The 20523-nt window shown below is 41.1% G+C and overlaps 1 protein-coding gene across 2 annotated transcripts in view; it reads right to left on the bottom strand.

The window, feature by feature from the left end:
* The window catches only part of KIF26A (kinesin family member 26A), a 99661-nt gene that overhangs the window by 28441 nt on the left and 50697 nt on the right, over positions 1-20523 (bottom strand). For both annotated transcript variants that reach the window (XM_052783337.1, XM_052783338.1), the window contains exon 5: positions 2379-2562. In XM_052783337.1, the coding sequence (XP_052639297.1) occupies positions 2379-2562 (184 nt within the window). The remainder of the gene's footprint in view (positions 1-2378; positions 2563-20523) is intronic.

Genomic DNA, 20523 nt, shown 5'->3' with positions numbered 1-20523 from the left:
CTATGCTACTTAAAGTGTGAGGAAGAAAGGCAATGACTTTATTCCCATCATCCTCATAATAAGATACTAGCTGACTAAATCTTAATCAGCAGAAGCTGGTGAAGAGGAAATTATAATGGAGAATGTTACTGTACCATGGGCTAAATGCTACCAAAAGCTAATTGGCATTGCTCAGAGAAGGTGAAACTATGAGTGTTCAGTACTAAAAGAACACCTATATAGGACTGACACTTCTCCTTTGACCACAAGTTCTAAGAATCAGGATACATCAGATTTCAGTTCTGCTGACTCATAATTTTTACAAAAAGCTATATTGCTGGAGATTTTTTTTATGGGCAAACACTGTAATTTATAAAGTTGCAAAAGAGTAATGGGTTGAGAGAGACGTTTAATAGGTATTTCATATTTTAAACTGTGGATCAGAGAAGATGCGTAGTTACTTTATTTTTTTGAAGAGCATTAAAACTAGTAACTAGCACAATCCATCACCATTTGGATGGTCTAGATCTTAACTCAAGAACTAAAGGGCTGATTCAATTAGCAGAGAGCTCTTATCCTCTCCAGCACAGAACAGGATTCTTCCAAATTGTGGTCAACAAGTACATGGAGAGAAGAACACAGCTGCAACACTGGGCCCAAGCAAATATTATCTTCAATAATGTTTTCAGCTGAGAGCTAAACAACAGAGACACTTGAGGGTCAACAGCAGCTTTTGAACCGTAAAGTCTGGAAATTCTTGGTGTAGAGTGCCAGGCAGGAGAGAAACACCACCCACATTGCCAGCATGCTACATATATATCCCGTGTTGGAGGAGAAGCTCACACAGCTAAGCAGCGTAGCTGCTCAAGGTCCTGCCATGCCCCTTGGCATTTTGGTAGAGCTCTTCCCTTTGAAAGCCCTTTGAAAGCTGTGCTCACTAACGAAGAAAGTAGGTAGGCCTACTAGGCATATAATCTCCCGCCATCTGGGATCATGCACTTGATTGTTATTAGACTCTGTTGATCTGTTTGAAGACACCAGATAAACCAGAGCTTTCCATGAGGTGCAAGTCGTGCCAGTAAGCTCCACCAGCCACCCTCAAAGTGTAGGAAAAAGGTTAAAGCCTCTTGGCTACACATAGCTGCAGGCACACAAGTGTAATGAAGTGCAAAGACAGTTTTATTGAGCTGCAGGCACAAGGAGATACAAGCATGCTTTAAAGGTCTTCCTAAGGCAAAGAGACTCAGAAATGCCATGCTCCCTGTTATTCCTGGTGCCACGGCCAAGTGCTAAGCCTCACGGAGAAGAAGGAGGCACAACAAATGGGCTCTGCTAAAACACACACATAGAAAGTGTGTTCCTTAGCAAACCCTCTTCCACTTGGGAATCTCTAAATTACTTTGCCAGGTTTGCTGTGTTCCACCAATTAATACCACATCCTCTTTTCTAACACACTGGAAAAACAGAAGAAACCACATTTTCATCTGTGAGTTTCCACCTGCTTAAAATAGCCCCAATTACTCCTTTGTTTTCCATTTAGCACAAACTCACTGACTTAAGAAATACCGAATATTCTCTGTGAGCAACAGTGTCAGCTATAGGTATTTAGACTGACAATCTCTTTATGTTAATGCTGATTTGTATGGTTACTCAAGGTGCATATTTTAGCTCTCCTGTGCACATTTAATACTTCAATTCTATCTTCAAACGCTAATCTCTTGTAACCTATGTAAATAAGTATTCAGACTCTGCTGTGTGGGTGATTAAACAGTTATAAATATGAATAAAGCTCTAAATAACTGGGTTGTATTTCAATTAATTTTAAATAAAATCAGCATAAATTTTACAATTTGAAAGGTGCTGTATTTCCTAAGTTGGAGAGACATCTATTTCTCTCCTGCTACTTCATTTCCATACTCCTGATTTACAATGACATGTGAAGCAGAGGGAAACAAAGCCCCTTCAATGTATCTCCTTAACCTCAAGCAGACAGACAGCACCAGCACCAGTGGCTGAGCTTTGCTGGCAACACAGAGACTACTTCTGCCAAAGGTGAAGCCTGTACATGCAATGGTTTTGGACCAATGATGTCAAAGGAAAATTTGTCTCTTACTTTAATAGAGGGAGTGACAAAACAACCTTTGCCAATGTTGTTGTCAGTGATGTTAACTGGCTTCAGGGAAGTTGACGCTCTCGCACTTAATCTGCTCTGAGCCTGCCAACTCTTTCCAAAGTCAACAGGAGGTAACAGCTCTCAGGCATATTCAAATGGATGTGGCTATCTCTCTATCCCAAGACCCTTCCCTTGAGCCTATCCAACGCTGTTCTAGGCTGAAAGCTTCCAGCCCTGTTAGAATTCATCTAGAAAACTATTTTAAAAAATTGAAATCTGAAGTTACCTTTCCAATGCCAGGGTTGTCCTTGATTTTGGACACAGCTCTCAGAAGGCATGGTGGTGCTGGGGGAGGACAGAGCTGCAGGATGCCACTAAAGTTAGTAGCATATATAGAGAAGTCGTGTGTGTGTGGCAGGGGCGGATGGTATTTCTTTCTCTTCGAAGACAGGTTAAGCTTCTGTGCTGCTCTGTATAAAAGTAATAGCAAGAAAGGACAATGTTACTAGGTGTTAATGGGAATCTGGACCAGACAAACAGATGCTCATTGTCATCACTGCCTGCTTAACAAATCAAGTCATTGTGTTCTAATCTGATTTCATAAGGACAAACCATCAGGAGACTAATAGAAGGAAATATGGGTAGAAAAATTACTTGAAAAATATTCAGTTAATTTCTCCCCCAACAGAGTTTCAATTATAATCTAACTTTCCCCTCTTTCCACCAACAGCTTGATAGCTGAATCCTAAAATGCTAAAATCTCACTGACGTAATAAAAAGCTGAAATAATCCCCTTGTCACTGGCAGGACCAGATGGACTTTGCTGGTGATAACATTATGAAAGTGGTTCTTTGTACCCTCTACAAGTTACTCAAGGCAGAGGATAACACTCCAAGTCAGCTGAGCTCAAGATCCTCTCTTGCTGGCTGCACTGAAAATCCTTAGATAACAGAGAATTTCCTTCAAGACAGATTGGTTTTTCCTCCTCAATTCCATTCTTTCACATTAAAAGAGAAAGCTATTAAAAAGACATGCTTTAATGTTCTGAATGATAATGATCCTGCTTTTGAAATGCGGAATTTCAAAACATAAAAGATGAAGAAGAAGGAAAAATTAAAACGTACAATTAAAATTGTAACATTCTTCCTTTTGAATAAGAATAGGAACACAATCAGTTTTTCTGCTATTCCCCATCAGCAACAGCAAACAGTATAGCAAGAAACAAAAACAGAAACTCGACTCTATATCAAAACCCGCATGGGAAAAAAACCACCCTGCAGAGTTAAGTAGAACAAATATATGTGTTAGCGAGCACACACTGGGCAACTGGGAATGGCAGTGAGGGTGAAATCTCAGCTCTGTCAAAGCCTAGGAGGGCTTTGCCACCTGAGTAAGACGTGTGTGATCTGACCCTGAGACTGTCAGTATACAGCCCACCCTCAGATACATATCGTAAAAGCATCCAACATGCTATCTTTTAACATTACTTTGAATGACTGTTAAGCCAGAAAAAAGGAAAAGTGTTACACTGCCAGCATCTGTGGGCAACCTGAGACCATACTACTGATGCCAAAAGGTCTTCTGAGGACAAATCACTATTCTGGTCCATGCTTGCAATACAAAGGCTTGTCACTTTGGAAAAATTAGTTTATAAATATGTGACGACAAAAAGTCTCTTTATACAATGGCTACTTTATATTTTCATCATGCCTTTCAGCCCAGGATCTCCAAGTACTTTTCAGTGAGATCAAACTGGTACTAGCATCTATGATGTATTATAAGCAACAGAAATATGGAGAAACTAAGGCAGTTCTTTGCTGTCATACCTAATTTGGGGTAAATCTAGACCCCTAACCTTGCCACAAGCCTAGTCATCAGGGACCCACAGGCTGAGTCAGCTTAGTAAGCTGATCAGAGAAGGAAACTCTTCCTTTGCTTATATTTATGGCAGGTTAGAATCAAAAATGAACACTGAGAGCAGGAGGGCTGCACAGTTTCTTCCACCAGCAGTATTGGCTTCAAATGAGTTATAGTACAAAGAACTGGTTGTGTCTTGATGAGCAAAATTACTCACTTGGGTCAAGATTAGACAGCTAGTCAGTACAAGGGGCAGGACACTCAATACAGACCTCCAAAATTCCCAGTCCTATGCTCTACATTCCCAAACTTGTGTGTTAAACTCCTAGACCTTTTTACTTCATCAACTTCTAGAGATGCAGACCCCCTATGTGCTTCCTTCTCCCTCTACAAACACTGCAGGATTTAGAAAAAGACAAACACTCGTGTGATGAAAAAATGAGGCTCTGGTTCCAAACTCAGAGGGAGCCAGAAGACACTGCCTTGTGAGGGACAAGTTGGACTTTTGCCTCTGAGGAAAGAAGCAGCTTTTGACTCCTGCTGCATCCGCAAACCAGCAGGAACTGTGTCCCACAGTAAAGCAAAACACTGCAAGCATGGGTTTATACAGAACCTCAGGTTTTAGGTAGCAATGAGAACTGATTTAATTGCCTAAATCTCAAATCTCCTTGCTAATACCTCATTCGGTATGAAAACATATGCCTGAAATAGTACACCCAACAGTTGCACAACTTCACTATGGTTGCAGCTGCACACTAAAACCGTAATGCCTCCTAAATTATATGCAGCTTTATTGTGCAGAAAAGAGTCTCTACCTGTTGGTACTCTCATTGTGGAACTCAAGATAGTCATTACTCTCTATCTCCAAGTACCAATTAACAACTGTGGTTATTATTTAATCGTCTTGTTGATTAATATGAAAGATAGTGTTTATTTCCTTGTTTACATGCTATGATCCCTTGTTGAAATGATAAAAACTCATCAAGAGAATGTCTTCAAAGTGCAATCAAGATATACATTAAATCCTGATGCAATAATTATTCCTTCAATAGATCTGGCTGAAGGAGCTCCTCTGGGAAACATATGTGTAACAGAATGAGATACAAAGGACAAATTTACTCAGGAATTCTGTATTCAAGCACCTAACTAAGCACTAACACTCAATGAGTAAATACACCCAAACAGGTCAAGCTAAGCAAAGTATATAAACAAATGAACAGAAAATTCGGCCTTTTTAAAGTATAGCATCTCTCAAAATAGCTCAGCAAAACTAGTTACTATCCATTACTAGTTGTCTTAACTTCCTCACCAAGACAGAACAACCTTCAAAGTGATTCACTTCCAAGAGTATTCATACACTCTCTGCATCTCCACTATTCAAAGGACAGTGCCATATGCTAGCTAAAGCAATTAACTGCTATAGTGCTGATAAATCCTCTTCCTATGAGTCTGGAGTGCCACAATTTTACTAAGAAATTTGGCAAAGGGACTGCTGATGTCCATGCGAGATAACAGGAAACTGAAAAAGCAGAGGAACTAGAGTAGCTGTGGTAGAAAATAATCAGTGCTTTGATGGGCAACAGGCCAACTGCAGTAATAATGATGTATGTGGTTCACATTTAAAAAGCATCTCTTCTCAGGTAGTAGTGCACAAAGCTTAATTACAACCTCTCTGTGTCTGAATGCAAGAATTACTTTGCCCGACATTACAATGAGGTTGTTTGTGGAGTTGGAACATCACAGGCATCTTGTACCAGCAGCATCAAACAGCTTGTTGGGTTTGGTTTTGCATGTTTTGTTTGGTTTTTTTTCTAAGGGAAAAGTTAAGGATCTAATGGAAAGAATAGGGCAATTTAGGCAAAACGAAACATCACTATCAAACTGTAGACTCTGAATATTAATTCAAGTAATTGTCAATCTCAGCTCCTATAAAAAGAATGGTCAGTTCTTTAACTACTACAAAAGCCAGCTGGGCAGCAGCCTTCATATACTTTGCTTGGGCTGCTGGACTGGTCCAGGCAAAGAGCACCACACAAGGACTCATCAACCCTTATGCACTTCTTGCAGCACCAAAAATATACTTAGTGGCATCCCAGCCAAGTACTCATTAGGCCAAAATACAGGCCAAGCTGGTTTGGATATGGGCCCAACTAAATTAAACAAAATCCAACTTCACAAAACTCCTTACTTCAGTAAAATTCATGAGAGTACATACTTACAGGGAGCCACTTCTGAGACACTCCAGAGCACTGGATTTTTCTGTAGTACTTATCCAACAACCCATTACTGAATTTATACCTAAGTTTCCAGTTCTTTTTTTCTCCAGCATTCCTTTTCTCAGGGGGAATTTGTCCCATGAAGACAGGGAAGGCAAAGCTCTCATAAACTGGGCCCTTTTTGCCTAGTACCAGAAAGACAGAAGTCAGGCTCATACCAGATCACCTTCTGTAGGAGCCCAGTTGGGTGCCATGCCTATTTCCTGATTTGCTGGTTTTTCTCAAATTCAGTCTTGCACAGGAGGCCCTCACAATCATCTTCAGCACCACAGTGGGCTGTATGACCTTCTCCAATACCAACTTCTGTTTCCTCACAGAGAAAATTATGACCTGTAGGGAATACTATGCAAAACTTCAGCGTTACAGTAATTTCTTTTTCTGGGCATTTTCGAAGCATTTTGTCACAGCTTTGACACAGAGGTACACTTTCCACCTACCTTCGCTTTCCCCATTCAACCTCCACGAAGCACCCTTCTACAAAACATTCTTGCAAGGGAAACTAAGCTCCGCACTCTTATGCCGCTCTTCCAATTAAAGCAAGAGAGACACCCATGTATATTATTTTTACCTCCGGCTGTGAGATCTACTGTCTGCATTTTGCTTAACTCTTTCTATCTTTAATAGAAGATGTCTTTTAAGATGCTCTGGAGAGTTCTTTTCTCATAGCTAGGTGTCACAGTAGAAAATAAAACTAATATATGGCACATGCAGGGGCACTCAATATCAAATGACAAGGGACAGTCTCTAACCTGCTCTTTCCCCCACACAATTTACAGATTACTAGGTTTTCTGCCATGCATGGATGAGGCCAGTGAGGAAAACCATGGCCAGATCAATTACATAATGCTTAGCATCTAGGGAGTAAGACCGTGCAACAATAGTAGCTACAAAGCCTGCCCATTGAAAGAGCCATACGATTTTTTATTTTAAATTCTGCCTATGTCGTTAACATGACATTTCAGATATTCTGATGTACAGCAAGCTGCTTCTAGCTTACACTCACTGCACATGTTCTGCACATTATAGCTGTGAAAGTAAACAGCAGAATTTAAATCCCTAAAGAACAGTGTTCCTTCTGGGCATAATTTCTCCATGAAAAAGAAAACTAGATTTGAAATTTTTATAACTATGCAAAATTATAAAATTTTTGCTTAACACTTTGTGGAATGTATGAAGCTTCAGAAGGAAGGGTGATGTGAAATGTACTCTGGGACACATACTAGAAATGGGTCAACCGAGATAGATACAGAGGATTTAATTGACATGGTGGGTTTACTGACAAACCACCATAAGTCAGAAACAGAACTGGGAGTCCTGCTTCCCATTATTAAGCTCCGCTGACAAAAATAATAAACGAAAACCTCTGCACATTCATCTCAGCATGACTCATTACATATTAACAGTTTTAGTGTTATTAGCCAGCCTTATCTTTCAGAGATCACTGTCATTATTCATATTGTGAGAATGCTTAAGGGCTTCACTGAAAGAGTCAAGGCCAAAGAATCGTACAGTCCAAGCCTTAAACATCCTGAACTTTGGAGTTTACTCAAGAGTACGCTTACTCAAGAGTTTTGGTTTGACCTTGACAGACAGACATCACGGGAGCACTTTTTATCCTGATTCTGAATACTCTGCAAAGCTTGCAAAATTCTGGATGCAGGTTTACAGTGGAAATCAGTTTACTCTAAAGCAAGACTTTTCCAAACTTTCCCAGTTCCCAGCTCAACAAGGCGTCATTCCTCCACCACATAACCAATACCCCAAGCCTTTCCCAGTGCAAACCAGCTCCAAAGGAAGCAGTGGGAAAGTCACAGTCTGTCATTGTATCTGCAGTTCCAGTTATTGTTTCCTTAATTACTCGTCAATACAGACAACAAATAGACGGATGTCCTACAATACACCCTCCAGCACTCTGTCCCAAGCCTTCCGCAACTCACAGAATAAACTTTGGTTGGTATTATTACTTTTATTATTGCTATTACTGCTTGATTTGTGGTTCTAAAATTAGAAAGGTAGCACAATGAAACAGTGCAGTTGCTATGCAAAACCCCAAGCAAACTTAAAAATAAACAAGGTATCCGTTTCCACTAACAGCATTTGATTTGGAAAATAAAATCTGGTTCAGAAAGAGACATCTTTAAAGAGAAAACTGGGAATGTCTAAATCTGTCATGAAGGTTTGGGAAGGACAGGCACCATCTGTATTTCTACAGTAAATTTTGTCCAAGGAGTCACGTATAAATTATATGTTAAATTTTGAGGTTATTGTCTGTTCTTCCCCCTAGAACAAGCTTACTAGGTTCCTGTGATGCATATAGCTTCAGGAGGATACAAAGGCTTTCCTCACATTAATACCATTACACAAGTACAGCACCAAACCTTTGTTTGCTTAGCTGTCCCAGCAATGCTGTTGAGAAGCACTGCCAGGAAGAACAAACAATTAATGTTCCTTATTTCAGTGCTTCAACTTCCTCAATAAATAATTAGTTCATCTGGATCACAATGCACAGCCTCAAACAATAGCATTTTTATAATGGGTGATGGTAATAAAGTTTCAATAGAAGACCATTATTCTGAAACATTCCAAAATGTCAAACCACATCTAATATTGTGGGGATATTACCAAGCCAACATTTATGAGAGAAAGTATCTCCAATATGAGATTAAGTTCATGCCTTGCCTCTTGCACATAGCATAATCCTGCAATTCAGGCCTGAATTTCAGCCTTTCGCTTTGAGTGACCTCTTAATTTTCTCTTACTATCTCTTATTAAAATCAGCAAGGCAGAAATAAAAATCAGCTATGTTGACATATTAGGAACATCATCTGCTCACAGTTGATCAGAGAAGACGGGTCCAGAAGGGATTTTAAGAGGTTATCTACACCTTCCCAATGCTCCATGGTAGGATGAACTTTATCTAATACATTCCAGTATGTATTTGTCCAACTTGCTAGAAATCTCCAGTAAAAGCAAGTCCACAGCCTCCTGAGGCAATCAATTCCAGTTTTTAACTAGTCTTACTGTTAGAAAATTCACACCTCATGTCTCATAAATCTGACTTGCTGTTCCTTCTTTTCCCTCCACCTCCCCAGTAGACACGCAGAGGAACTTATTTCCTTCTCTGGCAGCACCTGTTACCTGTATGAAGACCACTACCACACCCCAGTCTTCTCTTTTACAAGTTAAAAAGTCCTGATCCTTCCAACCTTTCCTCACACGTCAAGTTTCCTTGATTTCTGACCATCCTTGTTGCTCTCCCCCTACTCTATTCCCATCCTCATAAAGTATGGAATCAAGGCTTCATGCATCAGTAAGCAACAATCAAGACTCACCTGAATTCAGGCACCATACCGAAAGACCAGGCAAAGCCACTTTGGAATAAACTCAAAAAGACCCCTGGAAGATGACAAGTTAAAACAAACCTGCAGGGTACTCCCGACATAAAAAGAGCTTCCTCATGCTGTACAGAGCCAGGAGCTGATCCCTCCTCTCAGCTACACTTTATTATTTAAACAGAAGCAACCAAACAAGCCCATCTTCCAGCATTCAAGTGATTTGCATACAGGAATCCAAGAAGGAATTTTCACAGCTCCTCTCTGTTTAAGAAATGGCAAAGGACAGATTTTCACAAGCCCTGTTGCACTCCAATCATTTTTTCTGTTCTCCCAAACAAGCAGTTTCTGAGGTTGCTGCTACAAAATTTGTCATGAGTGACGTCAGCTCCACATTCTCTTCAGCTTGCAGATTTAAGACACTTTTCTGGCCAAAGAACATTGCTTCAGCAGCCAGGACCAGGGTTCAGGAACTGACTTTTTTTTTTATATATATATATATATATATACACACACACACCAGAATAACAGCTAGTCACTGCAGCCTGCCACATATCATTTCCAGCTCTGTTCACTAATGACGTTAAACAAAGCAAGAGCAAATGAACATATTGCTGTACTTCCATACTTGCTGTTTACAATTGTACCATATGACAAACTGCTGAAAACCTGTGTAGGTTAATCTTTATGTAAGCCAGACTGTCAACACCTAATATAGAAATATGTCAGTTCCCGGGCTGCACACTGCATAGATAGCTATGTATTGAAAATACAGCTACCTGAATGCCAGCAATATTTCCTCGCTTTGTTTCATGAACTAACTGAGCTAAAGCAGGCAGAACCACATCAATCTAAGCACACTCCTTAGGCAAGAAAGTTGGACTTATTTGCCAGTGAGACATAGGCTCATGAAACAGTCAGGTTGAGCAAAATAAAATTCTAGTCTCATTTGTACTCTATCACAAAAAGTAATAAAGACATTTTTAAAACTACAAAGTAATGAACCAGAAACAATGGTTCTAACCAGCCCTTCATTATTAAAGTAATTACTTAAACAGATCACTTAAAATTTTGCCCTGTAATATGAGCTCCCGGTATACAGAAAGAAGCCAGTATCAAAATGACTTACCAGGCAATAAATTATTTTTGTTACAAAGGATATTACACTCCATGCTATTCATCAAAAACAATCTGGTAGGAAAAGCAAAAGCATTCAGCTCATTCAGGCTGCTCCAGGGAAGAAACAGGCACATTTGCGAGTGGAAAGGATGAGAGATAAAATACAGGACACGGCTAACGAGGGTTCATCTGAAGCACTAGATTCAGGCAAATATCAGACAGGAAAAAGAGGGACTGAATGAGGGAGAAAGTCAGTATTTTCACATTCCTGATCACATACAGCAGTCTGAATACAACTTAGCATCTGTGACTGTAAAGCCTCATTTACCATAAAAGCTCTGGGGTGGGTTACGTTTTCAGGTTACCTTCCTTTGCCCCAACACACCATCCCCACAGACATACCTTTCTCATCACCTCCAGCTCCCTCAGTTCCACATTTTAGTGCTCATCTACAAAATCCACAAAGGATCCATTCCCGCTTCAGCTGGGTTTTATTTCAGATGCTTAGTCAAAGGCTTGACACCTATACTGCCAAGCAAATAACTTCTCAGGGGGGCATTTACTTATTCCTACTGTTAAGCGAGTTAAATGGTCACTGACAGCATTAAATGATGCAGTGGAAATCACCCAAGTACAGAAGTCGTATGCCCACACAATGAGTATTTTTAAACAGAGGAGGTACATACGGGCTTCCTAAAGCCCAGCGTTCCTGTGATTTATTTAACTGACATCAGTTCTGAAATGATCCTTCTCAGAGGTATAATAGGCTGAAATTGCAGCACCATTTAAAATAGCACTTAGCAGGAAAATGTGAGATGCACGTTCTTCCACCACTGCAGACAGAGAGATTTGACTATTTCTGATCCAAAGATGGTAACTTCAAATTTCAGCAGAAATAAGCAACTCCTGAAGACCTGCTCAAGACAGATTATCAAAGAATATTCTGAAGCTTGCCCTGGACTCCAACTAGCTTCACTAATAACATTTAGATTAGATTCATTTTATGCTGATTAACTTCCACTGAGTCATTTCCTTCCAGTAAAAACTCCATAGGGCAGTGCTTCTTAATAAGTGAGCTCCACCACTGAGGACATGAAAAGCCCAACAAAGCAGAAAGCAACCCCAAGAACGTCACTCTGTGATGACCAGCAAAGCAGCACTAACTGATGCCGAGTGAGGTACTGGCTAAGCTCTTTGAAATGTCCTGCCAAAAGAAACATCTTCCACCCTCCAGCAGGAAGGATGAGGGAAGTTTTAAAGAGCCAAAATTCACTGCTATTTCACAAAGAATTTAAAAGTACCTTCAGAGCAATCCTGCAGTGGATCAAGCACTGCAGCTATAGTGCTGGTGCATTATTTTGGCTTGACATTTCATTTTTGTTATAAATGATAATGTGGGATGTCTTATTTTGCCACGAGCATAAACACGCAAAACAGTCTAGCTCAGAATAGAAACAGTGTCACTTGAAAGTCCATCTGCCCTGCAAACCACATCCTGCATGCAGTAAACTAAGTGTTAGAGTGACTGCAAGTCAGCCATGAGAACTAAATATTCAATATTCAATTAACTATCAGTCTGATTTTACTATTTTGCCTGCTAAATCTGTCTTAATGAAGTATTAAAATAGTTAAATACGTTATTGGAAGAGTCTGAAAGTCACTAATAAAGTTGCAAAACAGGTGCAAACTGTCAAATTACATCCCCACAGGGAAGTCACAGTTATCATTTTACCTATGGAATGCTCCGTTCCCACTGCAGCAAAACCACCAGCACAGCTGCCACTGCCACCGAGCTGAGGAGCCCCAAATAACGGAGTCAGAGCAAGCACTGTTGTTCAGGAGTCCAGGAACCAAAAAAGCAGGCAGACTGGTAGGGCTGGGGTGGGGGGGGAGGCAGGAGAAGTGGTCCTCTTGACAAGCTAGGAAGGGCAGAAAGAAGGGAAGAAGCCAAAAGGAAAAAGAGACTATGGTAGCTAGACAACAGTGAGATTCCATATGTTCAGGAAAACAGAATAATCAGGTGCGTTCAGCTATGGATGAACGAGAAATTATCGAAAGGATCATATGAAAAATCCTTAAATTAAGGGAGAAAATATTAAGTTCAGGAGAGCAGAAGATCAGAGAGACAACAAAGTAAGAAGAAATATCTGCACGACTCCAGTCAAGATTACCCATAAATACTTCAGACTTTTCCCTAGTTTAAAATCCCTTCCACTGGCCACCGTTTACCCCCACAAATAAATTCAAACTTGGGTGGCTCTGAAGCCACAGATTCTCCCCTCCAACATATCTGCGAGCACATCTGGTTTAAATTATTCTGCTTTGCTCTTCCTCCTGAGCATCATGAATGTCTCAGAATACAGAGCTAATCCAAGACCCAACTGCTGCAACAGCAGTCTCCACTGAACCACCTAGAGCAGCTCAAAAAGTCACCACATCTCTTGGGGGGGCTGCCTCTGGTACTCCAGAACCTCCTATATTATCATCCATCAAGGCACTCAGGGCTGACAAAAATCAGCCCTCCCCAGGGGTGGCCTCATATGATAAAGATCTTTAAGGCATCTAGTCAGCAGGAAACACTGCAAGTGTTTTGCTGTGCCCTAATTCTGCTTTTGCTATGAAGCTGGAGTAAAGACCTAGAACATCCTCTCCAAAATCCTGACCTCACTGCGCGCTACCCACATCCCTAGATCCGTTTTTTTCCCCTCTTTCACTGTTTCCTCCTTTCCACATGTCCTGCCAATGCGGTTGGCACCAGGCTCCCTCCTTTCTTCATTTTGGCACCTCCAGCATAGCCCAACCTGCTCCCACACAACACATGTAGCTTATGCTATCCAGGTGAGGGTTCTCCTTCCAAACATCTTCCTAACTTCCTAACTGATGCCTTGCACGATCTCTCCTTGGTTCGTACCACGATCCCTAACCCTCTATACCGGGGAGCTTGCTCTTCCAAGGCACTGACCCCTAGATGCCCAGTGCTGCTTCATCTGGTCACCACCACCCCCTCTTTCTCAGCCAATTCCCTTTGAGGCTCTCTCAAATCCTCACCATGCGCTCTCCACCTTGGCTGATCATTCAGTGCCTCCCCCCTCTAATTAAATAGCCATATCCTGATCACAGATCTATTGGCCTTTGTGACATTTTTCATGCTTTTAGCAGTGTTCTATCTCAGCAGTGCCGATGTCCAAAACTCTACCTTCCCTCTCCTCTCAGCTACTCCAATTTCTTCACCTCCTCCCTTTGCTGAAATACAGCTCTGTGTCTCATCTCTGTTTGCCCCGTCAGTCTCATAGTCATCACGGATGAGCTCTTCATAGCAGGGAGCCTGGCTTACCATATGCTGATAAAGCACTGGGTAAATGTATGATGCAGTATTAGCAATGATACCAGTAATGATGTTCTGCTCTTAAACATGCTGTCCTGAGAGTCATTCCTGTTTCCAAGAACAAAGCCTACTAAATTCAGGCTTATCTTCTAATTTATCCTACTTATGGGCTAATGTGAAATGGGATATACCTAAAGCATACACTGTTTTGTTTGTCCTTAATTATAGGCAGTATTATGCTGCCACAGCAACTAGGAAAGCTTAAGCTGCCCTAAGATGATACAAGATACTGCACAATGCTGCACACCCTGCCCCGTCTCCTGTCCCCGCACACGTTTACTCTCCGGGGACAGCTAGCGACCACATTCCAGCAGCCGCGGCATGGCACTGGCAAGACGAGGCAAGCCCTTTGGTGGCACCCGCTCCATCTCCATTTGCACATCTGCATGAGGGCTTTCTTGCTCTCCCTGCCTCCATGCAGAAAGGGAAACATGGCTGGGAAGGCATCCCCCTCTCCAGCACCACGCGGTGGGGAGGACACTGCAGGGACCAGGCTGCTCCAGCCCGCTAGATTCAGAGGCGGCATTCATTACAGGGAAAAGGCTAATTATATATCTGGCTCCCCCCAGAACAGCTTGATGCTCCCCTTCATCTGCATATCTGTAGCTCTCCCCAAGCCGCAGGTCGCTCAGCCACCTTTCCTGACCAGCTTCCAACAGTGACCCAATGGTAGCAAGAGAAAGTGGGGCATTGCGGGGCATTTAATGAAGAAGGGTTGATGCACCAAGCGGCTGTTGAGCTGCATTAACGCCAGCGAACCATCACGTCCCTGAAGAGCCCCGCAGCTCCTGTGATACTGCTACGACACTGCAAAGTAGGGACAAACCATGCATGGGTTTTGGACATATCTGCCAGCAAGGCAATCTTAATTAGGAAGAGCTGGTACCCCACTTTCCTAGGTAATTAATTCAAATTTAATATTCCCGCATCACCTCAACACAGGATTTCTTGGGCGTGGGTTATGCTTAATGAGGAAGCTTTAACAAGTGACTGCGCTTCTTCCCTTGACCAATCATTCACCAAGAATTTACTATGGTTATCTGTAGCTATAGCAAGCACTTCTGTTTCAACCTCACAGACTAGCTTAACTACCACAGGTCAGCACAGAAAGGTCTAACTCAGGATCCAATGAGTCACACATTTTCTTCGCCTTTCAGTGAACTACTACTTATTCATAACCCAGTTATCCACTTTATCTGTCAAAGAGATTTAAATTGTGCCAGCTCTGCACAAAGCCCGGATACCAGTGCATCCCAGCAGGGTACAGGGCAAAAGTTTACAGCTATTAAATACAGAGAACTGGTGAACTACATTATGAGCTTAGCAGAAATATAATTCTTGCTTTTAACAGGACAGAGAATGATAGGCTGAAGTGATTTAGCTAGAAGCATCTCTAACATGGCAACTTAAAAAAAAAAGGTATGTTTCATTTTTTTGTGCTTTTTTCCCCTGCATTAAATTCTGAAAGTACTGATAGTCATGGAATAATCAGGTTTAACAGGTTAGCAGTAATATATGCCTCAAGTGTTCCTAATACATCATAATCTTCTTTCACAAAATTTGCATCACTGTCAAACTGAACTACTGATTTTCGGTTGATGCTTTTAACATGTTTCTATGGTTACTTTCCAAGGTCGCATAACAGAAGCCTGAACAGCAGTTCAGAAAGACAAAAGGCATCTTGCATCCTTCACCACATTAAATAATTTATGAAAGTTAAGGCATCCTCATGGAAAAAAAAATTATAAAAGAATAGGTTCTCAGGTTATTTTCCCAGCAACAGTTTGAAGCACAGTAAAATCAATATCTCTACAAAAGCCTTCAAGAACTAGACTATTTGACTAATGTTCCATATGGTTCAAAATGCTAAGGAACATATTCTAAGTTTAGATCTATATGCACAAGCCTACATGAACTGCATGAATGGACCTTAAAGCAGAATATGTAGACATCTAATTTGCTGCTGTCAGCTTCATCTTTTAAATCAGGCACTAGGCATTGTCTCAGGAAATATTTTAAATCTAAAAAATGCAAAAATAAAACTGAAAAAAATGAAGTACAAATGGTAATGACAGCCTTTATTATTTCCATCGTTTTTCATTCAGAGCCACACAGATTTCATCTGTCCCTGAAACGTTACAAATTTTGACTAGTGTAATGAAAGCTTGTACACGAAATATCTGAATTCTCTGCCTACCACTACACTAGATCAGAGTTTATTGGAACTAATTGAAGTGTCTGAGGCTTGGAACAAAAACACATTAGTCATTTAGTGGTTGTGCTAATATTGCTATGCCTTTCCTGCAGTTTCATTAGATACAGACTGCTTCAATACCCTAATCATATGCTCAGTCACAGCACAATCAGTACACAGAGTACTGACAGGCTGTCCCACCATGCCTAAAGCTGATAAGGTGTCTGCTCTATGAGTAACCTCAATTATTGACTATATTTTATGGTCAATCTAATGACCAAATGTTTATCAGTGAACCATCAGGTGCCTGTAATAGGATAGTGACCCTTAGTTTATATGTACCATTACTGCTCATTAGTGAATAATTAGATTCTTTAATCCACAACTCACAGGCATTAAAATATGATGGAACATCCTGAATCTAGAGAAAGACGACTATGCTTATTTTAACTCCTAAGATGTTCAATTACATTACTCAGAAATTGTATGTTATATCTTGTTAAGAAAAGCTGCTTGTAAAAAGCATATCATGTGCAATGTTTTATATCATGTCTAAATTGACACAGCTTTCCCAAACATGCAGCAATATGACGAGAATGGAAAGATAATGGGTGTGATTCACCACTGCGATTCTCCACATTTATTAACTTAAATGGTTTTAATCTAGCAAAGCCCAGCAACACTGCAAATAATTTAGAAACCTGAAAACTAGTGAGTGCATAGTGAGTGCCATGTTTGGAAGACTAATTCATCAAACAAAAGCAGGCAGGTGCAAGGGAAAGTAGCTGCAACTACACAGCTATTTCCCTGCTTCAAAGGCAGCAGTCCCACAGCAGCAAGTGCTGTGACCAAATTAGTTCGAAAAGATGTGAAAATAACCCAACATCAAACAAGATTAAAATTTAAGAAGGGGGACTTAATACAGTTTGTCTTCTGCTCAACGTTGCCCAGGGTGGCTCGCTTTTATACCTATTTTCTTCTGAACAGCTTTGATTCTTCCTAGCTGTCCTGTCACTGCTCAAACCTTCCTTCCAGCTGGCCCTTGCGCACCGAGGCCAGACACCCATGCTCTCACCGAAACACCGTACCCCCACCCAGCAGCACAGGCGGTGCTGCCACCACCATCACCACCCACCCACAGGTGGAAATGGCGTGTTAATGGTGACAGCTTCTATTTCTCCGGGGGGAGCCTCGATTCTCCTCCCAAGGGAGTGGTACTTTCTTTTTTGGCAGATGGCCCATTAACCTCTTCCCAAGTGCTCGCCCATTCTCCTCCTCGCTGCCCTTCTCCTGCCTGTTCTTGGAAACACCATTTCCTCTTTTCCCCAGGTGTCCGGGTGACAAAAATCCCAATAGCTTATTACGGCTTTATACCACAATATGCCAATATTTACTTAGTTGCAAGCATAGCCCACAGAAGGGTCCTACAACTACCTCACATATTTTCACTTAGTAATATAAAGTTTGTTCAGGTTCCTCATACGAAAAAAAAAAAAACCTGGAAACAGGTATAAAACGTGAAGCACTAAGCAAGGCACAGCTCATGCCACACCAAGGGACAAAGCCCAGCTGCATTCTTCTTAAATCTGAAGAATGGAAGATTAAACTTCTCCTCCTGCATTGTAAGGGTAAACTGGGAGCCTCTTCACAGCCATCCATGCCCATGAGCTGCGCTTTTTGCTCTGGCTTTCTTCTTCTGTCAGTGACCTACTGAGAAGCTGCATTTTCTGCTAAATCCTCTGGTCCTTCGGTAACATGACCATTGAGTAATGTCTGGCAATTTGCTTGTGTGACAGAGTCAGATGTTAATCAAAGCTTTCCTCCTTCTATGACAGATCAGAGTGAGGAAAAAAGCTTAAAACTGATTTAATTTCTTAATACACTTCTGTCTGCTGGCTCTAATATTTGGCTTTGATTTTGAATACTTAGCACTTCCCATGCTAGATAGTCTGAATTTCTAGGTAACGAATAAAATACTACTTTTTTTTTTTTTAAAAGCAGAACATAATTAAGCTTGAAGAAATTAAATATGACATTCAAATGAGAAAGAGCTTTGGATGAATATGTAGATTTTGGCTGCACATGTGCTTAAGAAAATCAATGCATTCACTGCAAAGACTATCTTAAAGGTACTCATTTTAACCATCGGTCCCTCTTATCACCAGGTAAATGTTTTGCTGCAGCTCTTAGTTATTATTTTCCAGGTGAGGACATGAACTCTCTGTACGGTCTTTTCAGTTTGTGACCTTACAAATACAAAGCTATGACTCTCACCGAGGAACAAACTGGAGTAAAAAACCAACCAACCAACCAAAAAAACCTGCACAGACCTCCTCCCTTCCCAGGCACAAGACAGCCCACAAGCAAGAGTCAAAGGGTGTTATTTCACTGAATAGAGACTCTAGTTTTAATGTGAAAAAGACATTTATTTGCTGCCAGGAAACCATGCCACAGCCCAAAAGCTAATTGTGCTAGGACCTGCACAAACACAGTTAATGCTGTTTCATGAAGAACAAGCCTGGAATCCTTTATTCATGTGAAAAAAATCTGTATCTAGTGCTGTTGCTGCTAAGGAAATCACAGATGCAGTTTCCACAAGCACCCTATGAAGGCTTTGTCTTCCAAAGTAACTAACCCTGCACCCCAATACACTGAATGTTAACATACATGCGTATTTTTGCCTAGCTACTTTATTTCTGTGACAGAACAGCCCTTTTCCCGAGCTAAAGTCCCAGCCACAGCCCCTTTTACAAAAGGGCTTTTGTAAAAAGATGGAGGTACTCAGTAGATTTGGTCAAAGAGAAGGCAATGATTTGGAAAAAAAAAAAAAAAAAAAAAGAGTGTGTCTGTGTGATTATCGATATATTAATTGCATTTATTCCAGTAGAGAACAAGAAACAAAATGTGCCAGGCTCTGCATAACATGAGTAACACACTGGCCCTGCTATGAAGTTCAGAATTTAAGTGACTGAGGAGAGAAACACAGTAAGGAAAGAATCAGCAAATACAATGAGTAGGGACTACAGCATAACACTAGTGCCATGACTCCTCTTTCATCTGTAGGTGCTTGCTGAGGAAGGATTAGCTGAACAGAGAGACGAAGGACAGAGAAGTGGATGCTGGTGCAGAAGATTCAAGGCAGGGATGATCTTCTTCCTCAACATGCTCGAAGCTGGATGGTGCAAAGGGAAAGAGGAGACAGGACTGGAAAGCCTGGAGCAAAGCAGCCTGATATCCCATCAGTGCTGAACAAAACCAGCCAACACTGTTGATATCCCAATACTTGTATTGGATAAGCTGCTTCCACCCCAGTTTCTGCCAGTATCTGTCTCTCACTCATCCTTGAAGATTTCCTCCTCTTCCTCTCCCCTCCTGCTGAGGACTGCACAGCTCGAGGACGGGAGGAAGACTCAGCATGGAAACTTTGATCCATAAGGTCCCAATGGCAGGAGGAGTCGGAAGAGAAGAAGGAGCAGTGGGAGAGGGAGCCTCTCCTGAGGTTAATGCCCATGGTGGTGGAGCAGCCTGGCCACTGCTATGCAACGGTACCCACCTGAGGACCTGCTCAACTTACTTATGACTGCCAGGGATCAATAATGGATCTCTCTCCCCCAGCCTTTGTGAGATTTTCTGTCTTCCAATTTGTGTTTTTAATCACAGTCATTACTGAACTTGTTTCTTGAATGCTTGTTTTTAGGGAACCCGAGATTCTTAGACGGGCTCCAAAATACTGAAAAAATGAATGCTGAAGTACATTAATCAGCAGTGTGATGAAAGATCATGAAAATGCTACAAAACTAATTCAGATAACTGATAACTGTTAAAGGAAAACTTTATTTCTCACTTAAGTCTCTCTCTCCAACAACCACAAAAAAAGAAACAGAAGTGCTTTGTGCAAAAAAATTTCAACCAGCCCTGTTGTTTGGTTAAAAAAATTTGAAAAGAATCAATTTTGAACAGAGGAAACATGGGTAGGGAATAAGCAATGTACTAATGGGTTTTAAAATGTTTTAGCCAGCACATAGCTACTAAAGCTATAAAACTTTCACTCAAGGCAAAGACAGATTCATGAGAAGCAATTAGGGCCTGATCCAATGTACAATGATGTCATTTGCAGCCTTGCTGCTCACTTCAAAAATCTTTGAATCAAGCCAGCAACAATCATTAGTAAGGATATGCCACTTCACAAGAAAACCAGAACTCAGTTTTGCTGACCAGTGACAAAAGCATCACTGGGAGAAAAGATTTTGGGTCTTATTTCAGATTAT

This window comes from Harpia harpyja, chromosome 3 (assembly GCF_026419915.1).
Source record: "Harpia harpyja isolate bHarHar1 chromosome 3, bHarHar1 primary haplotype, whole genome shotgun sequence".
Taxonomy (NCBI): Eukaryota; Metazoa; Chordata; class Aves; order Accipitriformes; family Accipitridae; genus Harpia; species Harpia harpyja.
The sequence above is the reverse complement of the archived record's forward strand: the minus strand, read 5'-3'. Positions and strand labels throughout refer to the sequence as shown.